Genomic DNA, 6,556 nt, shown 5'->3' with positions numbered 1-6,556 from the left:
AGCATAGTGACAAAGTAAAAACTGTATCCAGTATGGCTCTGTCAGAGGCCATTGGCAGTCTCTCTTGGAAGATGAAGACTGGATGGCTCTTGACTGGATTCCTATACTATGGAAGTAAATTTGGTGCAAAACACTCACACCTGTGCATTTGGAATTTCAAACTAGTAATTTTTGTTTTCCACAAATGCAACACAACAGTTAGACTTTAAATTCTTAGTTACAGGTGAACAAATTATTTTCTACGAGTCACAAATTAATAAACTCATAGGGGCAAATTTCTGCTACGGATGCTTTAGTGAATTAGTCTGGTTAACACCAGACCATATCACAAGTGAAATATGGTCTGGAATCCGCCTATTGAATTTCTCGTAGGGGAGGTGTGGTTTACGATTGTCAACGGCCATTTATTGGATGTTGCGAATGTCTATCATTTGGCGTATACGTAGCCCATGGCCAATCATGGCAGTTGTACCTGGTGACGTAGTTAGAGCGACGAAGAGGCGAAGAAAGACTGTAACGCCAAATGCTATTCTTTTTTTTAAAACAAACTTTCGCTCTAAACTATTCAGAACAGTGTCTAAAGCTTGATCGAAAGTTTGGTTCATATCGCTCGCCGCCATGTTAAATGTGATCCGTAAACAGTCCCAAATAAACTACAAGCTTCCGTTTGTCGAGTAGTACGCGTCACCATCTTTCCACCCCTCCCCACTCTCTGATTGGCTCCCTAACTCAGGCGAGCCTTTAGACCATAGTTTCCATGCTGTCTTTTCAGATCGGAACGATTGTGCAAAGCAGCATGGGATTTCCCAGGCTAGTAGTGAATATGGTGCAAAACACCTTTGCACACCCGTACAAAAAATGCCATGGACAAAAACTGCACATCAGCAAACCAGTATATGACTTCATACAATGAGAGTTGCACAAACAGTATGCATGTTCATCAGATATAAGGGTTAAAAGCTGTTGTTGTTAGTGGTTAATTACATACATCCTGGAGACCTGCGGGATATTGGTGCAGGTAAAGGTAAATACTATGCAGTGAATTTTCCTCTGAGAGATGGAATAGATGATGACTCGTATGAACAGATCTTCAAACCTGTGATGGCGAGGGTGATGGAGATGTATCAGCCGAGTGCTGTGGTGCTGCAGTGTGGAGCTGATTCTCTCTCAGGAGACCGGCTTGGCTGCTTCAACCTCACCATCCGTGGTCATGCGAAGTGTGTGGAGTATATGAAGTCATTTAATCTGCCGTTGTTGATGCTGGGGGGAGGGGGTTACACCATTCGCAATGTTGCCCGCTGCTGGACCTATGAAACTGCCGTCGCCCTGGATACCGACATCCCTGATGAGTTGCCGTATAATGATTATTTTGAATATTTTGGTCCGGACTTTAAGCTGCACATCAGTCCGTCTAACATGACCAGCCAGAACACGCAGGAGTACATGGACAAGATTAAGCAGCATCTCTTTGAGAACCTGCGCATGTTACCCCACGCCCCCGGGGTTCAGATGCAGCCCATTCCAGAGGACAGTGTTCCTGATGACACTGCAGACGAGGACACGGAGGACCCAGACAAACGCATGTCCATCCGAGCGTCAGATAAGAGGATTGCATGTGATGAAGAGTTCTCGGACTCTGAGGATGAGGGGGAGGGGGGACGCAGGAACGTGGCCAATCACAAGAAGGGAGTGAAGCAGGCACGGGTGGAGGGCGACAGGAAGTGTTTGAGCTGAAGTCTGAAGTGTTGATTTTTGTAGTGTTGGCAAAAGAAAACAAGGAAACCTGAACTGTCTGACTTTGAGGATCTCGCCGAGGCAGCAGTATGTTGCCCACCACAGCGTACTCCCCACAGAGACAGGCCAACGGCAGCCTGAACTCCCGTGATGCTGCTCGACACACCGCCGGGCGCCGCCAGTGAAATACCACTACTCTTATCGTTTCCTCACTAACCTGGTGAGGCGGGGGGGCGAGCCCCTGAGCGAGCTCTCACTTCTGCCTTCCAAGCCCTCCCCGGGTGCTCCCCGGCTAAACACCGGGGGGCACTCTCGTCTGGGGTGGCGACCCGCTCCAGGGACAGTGGCAGGTGGGGAGTTTGACTGGGGCAGTACACCTGTCAAAGCGTAACGCAGGTGTCCTAAGGCGAGCTCAGGGAGGACAGAAACCTCCCGTGGAGCAGAAGGGCAAAAGCTCGCTTGATCTTGATTTTCAGTATGAGTACAGACCATGAAAGCGGGGCCTCATGATCCTTCTGGCTTTTTGGGTTTTAAGCAGGAGGTGTCAGAAAAGTTACCACAGGGATAGCAGTTTTATCCGGTAAAGCTAATGACTAGAGGCCTTGGGGCCGAAACGATCTCAACCTATTCTCAAACTTTAAATGGGTAAGATGCCCGGCTCGCTGGTTTGGAGCCGGGCATGGAATGCGAGCCACCCAGTGGGCCACTTTTGGTAAGCAGAACTGGCACTGCGGGATGAACCGACGGCCGGGTATGGGCCCGACGCTCCAGCGCCATCCATTTTCAGGGCTAGTTGATTCAGCAGGTGAGTTGTTACACACTCCTTAGCGGATTCCGACTTCCATGGCCACCGTCCTGCTGTCTATGTGTTGACTTGGGAGAGTATGCCGAGTGTCTCCCCAGGCTGGGCTGAAAGTCCATGCTCGCTGTGCTGAGTGAGCAGCTGTGAGCGGCACGTCTCCCCTTCAACCTTTTTTAGTGCAGAGGAACCAGTATCACATATTTTACAGGTCAGTTCAGCACTGGCTCTTTTCTCCTCCTTTTTGGTTTTCCCCGCTATTGAAAAGCTTTCCAGTGCTTCATTGTCTTTAGAGTTACATACAGAAGTGTCCGATGTGCTGGATGCTTTTAGAGGAATCTCAATATATCCCAGAAGAGGGTCCTGTGTACAGACTGAGCTGAAAGGCCTGCGGTCCACCGGACAGATCTGCAGCATCTGAGCCCAACGCAGGATGCAGCTGAGACAGTAGACGTGGTTGCAGGTGTCTGGTACAGCGCGCTCTACAGGCCTCGGGGGGTTCAGACAGATGGGGCAGAGCTGGCTCTCCTCATCCTCCGACACATCCTCCACACCATTTCTGGGACATGTAGGCATCTTTGGTTCAGTGTGTCCACCACTGCCGGTCTTGGGTAAGTCTTAGCCAAGAGGCTTAGCCAGCCAGCTAGGATGCGTGTTACACCGTGGTGGCGCTTCTCCACTACAACCAGCATGCGAGCCCCTGCAGCAACTTCTGTGTCCAACGTGAACGGGTACAAAGTGCACAGGCGATGGCTTTAGAAGTGTCCCGGCCACATGTAGCGGGCTTGGATACTTGTAGCAGTCACTCCTGACCGCATGGTGGCGCTGCAGGATGAACCGACGGCCGGGTATGGGCCCGACGCTCCAGCGCCATCCATTTTCAGGGCTAGTTGATTCGGCAGGTGAGTTGTTACACACTCCTTAGCGGATTCCGACTTCCATGGCCACCGTCCTGCTGTCTATGTGTTGACTTGGGAGAGTATGCCGAGTGTCTCCCCAGGCTGGGCTGGAAGTCCATGCTCGCTGTGCTGAGTGAGCAGCTGTGAGCGGCACGTCTCCCCTTCAACCTTTTTTAGTGCAGAGGAACCAGTATCACATATTTTACAGGTCAGTTCAGCACTGGCTCTTTTCTCCTCCTTTTTGGTTTTCCCCACTATTGAAAAGCTTTCCAGTGCTTCATTGTCTTTAGAGTTACATACAGAAGTGTCCGATGTGCTGGATGCTTTTAGAGGAATCTCGATATATCCCAGAAATGGTGTGGAGGATGTGTCGGAGGATGAGGAGAGCCAGCTCTGCCCCATCTGTCTGAACCCCCCGAGGCCTGTAGAGCGCGCTGTATCAACAAGGTCCAAGAACTAGATGCTCAACAATAATCTCTGAAATGTGATAAACAGCTGCCAAAAATAAAAAAATTCAGACAGAAATGCAGAACTTGCATTAAACTTGTGTCTCTTGACACACTCGCTCGCTCGCTCTTGTTCATATTCCCTTAATCAGCTCCATTTGCTTCCTCTTGTCCTTCGCCCTGTTGATAGCCATCCTGAACAGACGGCAGTACAGCTCCACCGCAACCGGAGTATCATCATTGCCCGGCACTGGATACGTGATGAGGCTTGGGTCACAGTCTGAGTCGACGATGCCCACTGTGGGAATGTTCATCTTGGCAGCATCGCGCACGCTAGTGTGTGTCTGGAAGACACTGTTTTGTGTACAGAGGAAGATAATGAGGTCAGGCAGGCGCACCCCAGTGGCACCGACATTGGTGAGCACACCTCCCTGCCAGTAGCAGGCGTGAGCGTATTCACCACATCGTTGCGCCGTAGATTCAGTCAGGTGTGTGAACTGGCGCCGGCGACTTACAAAAAGTATGATGCCACCGCGGTAAGCCACATGTGCTGTGAAGTTCAGTGCCAGCTGTAGGTGGGAAACTGTCTGCTCCAGGTCAATGATGTCGACATCCAGGCGTGTACCAAACAGATAGGGTGCCATCAATCTGTGCCTGCAGCCTTTCTTGTGGCCAAGGTGGACTCAGGCTTCAAACAGGTCCTTTAGACTAAAGAGCTCAGACACACTGAAGAAGTCCGGCTGGGTCAGAGGAAAGTTCATGATCTTATCATTCACATCAGCATTTTCGTTGTGAATAGCAGGTGTGGGTTTGGCAGCAGTGGTGAATGTGTGGCTGTTGGAGGAAAACGCAGCTCCCACCAGCTGAGCACTCCTCACACCACGGATTACTCTAGTTAGTATCCCTGCAGCCATGCTTATAATTCCCCTCTGTCTCCTCCCACTGAAGGTCAGCCGATGGCAATCAGCCACAAGGTGTTGCCCACGAAATATCCCACGAACCAGTCGGAGTTGATCACCACAATGTGGTTGATGAAGAAAAGCTGGAGGAAGTGTAAGATGACCAGCAGAGGGTAGAAGGCATTCAGATGCACATCGAAGGCGTATCCCCATTCCACATCATAATCCCGACATGGATGCTTCATCAGGTATTTATTACTGACAATCCACATGAGCGTGGAGATGAGGAGACCAACACCGATGCAGTCGATGAACACGACCCAGAGTAAGAGCTTCAGCGTCTCCACAAACCCCATATCTAACACCAGACCGAAGCCTACTGTGGACACACACAGCCAGATGCTGAGCAGCACGAGGAAGGCAGGGTCATTGCGAGCCCACTGGTCTTTGGTCTGTTTGCGGTAGTGGAAGTTGCGGTCCACTCTCTGTGGCGAGGTGAACAGGTAAAGCATCTGCCACATGGCGAACTCAAAGTCCATCTGTTTGAAGTGCAGGAGGCGGTGCAGGTATTTGTAGCGCTTAGCGCCACCATGGTGTAACACGCGTCCTAGCTGGCTGGCTAAGCCTCTTGGCTAAGACTTACCCAAGACCGGCAGTGGTGGACACACTGAACCAAAGATGCCTACATGTCCCAGAAATGGTGTGGAGGATGTGTCGGAGGATGAGGAGAGCCAGCTCTGCCCCATCTGTCTGAACCCCCCGAGGCCTGTAGAGCGCGCTGTACCAGACACCTGCAACCACGTCTACTGTCTCGGCTGCATCCTGCGCTGGGCTCAGATGCTGCAGATCTGTCCGGTGGACCGCAGGCCTTTCAGCTCAGTCTGCACACAGGACCCTCTTCTGGGATATATCGAGATTCCTCTAAAAGCATCCAGCACATCGGACACTTCTGTATGTAACTCTAAAGACAATGAAGCACTGGAAAGCTTTTTTTTTCCTCCCATAAATGTGGACCAAATCTACCTTTCTCACCCCTCTGTTCGTCGATCAATACGCTACGCTGTATTACTGATAAATCACAAATCGATGCTTTAAACGTGGGAACAGAAAAGGGGGCATGGCTTAATTGACCAATATTTTCGATGCTATTTTTGCATTTGTACACAGGAGAGCATGGTGTGTGTTCATTTTGCATTTATCCGGTGTAGCATGAACACAGTATTTTTGTAGGCAGAGGCGGTGTGTTCGTCGGCCTGGTCCTAATCGACGCTAGCAAGCTTGCCTTGATATGTTTGTGATGTTTGATTTAAGAAGTAGCCATGGGGGAGGGGCGGGGAATTTTGTGGATGTACGATGAAGCCCCTTCGTCTGAGGGGAGCGGAGTATCAAAACGAGAACCCATAACTCATAGTGGCACTTTGGAGCGGTGCACATGCAGGAAGATACACAAAGTAAATGACTGAAATTAAGAAGAAGAAAAAAGCTCAGTCGTTTCTTGATGGCGTCGTGCTGAGCCAGGATCTGCGCAGGATGTGGGAGATCCAGGCACGGCTGGCCGACATGGAAGAAGTGTGGGAGGAGCTATGCGGCACCATGAAGAAGCGTGAAGAGGGTCTGGGCGAGGCTTCCAAGCTGCAGGGCTTCCTGCGCCACCTCGATGACTTTCAGGCCTGGCTTTCACGTATGCAGACAGCCGTGGCCTCCGAGGACATATCCAGTCTGGGGCGGGGAACTATGTAGCATCAGCCACATAAAGTTTTATTTATCAGTAGCGTAAGA

General features: G+C 50.6%; 2 protein-coding genes and 1 pseudogene across 2 annotated transcripts; 1 reads left to right on the top strand and 2 right to left on the bottom strand.

The window, feature by feature from the left end:
* Positions 1 to 32: 32 nt before the first annotated feature.
* On the top strand, positions 33 to 1,734 carry LOC132871970 (histone deacetylase 2-like). The gene is made up of 2 exons (XM_060906626.1): positions 33 to 114; positions 974 to 1,734. The coding sequence occupies exons 1-2, from the start codon at positions 33 to 35 to the stop codon at positions 1,732 to 1,734; spliced, it is 843 nt and encodes a 280-aa protein (XP_060762609.1).
* Positions 1,735 to 3,875: 2,141 nt separating this feature from the next.
* LOC132871121 (small ribosomal subunit protein uS2m-like) lies at positions 3,876 to 4,808 on the bottom strand (annotated as a pseudogene).
* A 19-nt stretch (positions 4,809 to 4,827) lies between these two features.
* LOC132871969 (protein unc-50 homolog) lies at positions 4,828 to 5,523 on the bottom strand. The gene is made up of 2 exons (XM_060906625.1): positions 5,464 to 5,523; positions 4,828 to 5,409 (listed from the first exon to the last, which is right to left on the bottom strand). Exons 1-2 carry the CDS (start codon positions 5,521 to 5,523, stop codon positions 4,828 to 4,830), a joined length of 642 nt encoding a protein of 213 aa, XP_060762608.1.
* Between the last annotated feature and the right edge of the window lie 1,033 nt (positions 5,524 to 6,556).

The sequence above is a fragment of the Neoarius graeffei genome, chromosome 23 (genome assembly GCF_027579695.1).
Source record: "Neoarius graeffei isolate fNeoGra1 chromosome 23, fNeoGra1.pri, whole genome shotgun sequence".
Classification (NCBI taxonomy): domain Eukaryota; kingdom Metazoa; phylum Chordata; class Actinopteri; order Siluriformes; family Ariidae; genus Neoarius; species Neoarius graeffei.
Note: the sequence above shows the minus strand (reverse complement) of the source record. Positions and strands in the feature narration are given on the sequence as shown.

Bases quoted from the DNA above. Each gene is read 5' to 3' on its own strand.
- LOC132871969 (XM_060906625.1), bottom strand. From the start codon at position 5,523: ATGGGGCAGAGCTGGCTCTCCTCATCCTCCGACACATCCTCCACACCA. The intron at 5,410-5,463 runs GTAGGCATCTTT...GGTAAGTCTTAG, and splicing joins CCACACCATTTCTGGGACAT to CCAAGAGGCTTAGCCAGCCA.
- LOC132871970 (XM_060906626.1), top strand. From the start codon at position 33: ATGGCTCTGTCAGAGGCCATTGGCAGTCTCTCTTGGAAGATGAAGACT. The intron at 115-973 runs GTAAATTTGGTG...TGTTGTTGTTAG, and splicing joins TGGATTCCTATACTATGGAA to TGGTTAATTACATACATCCT.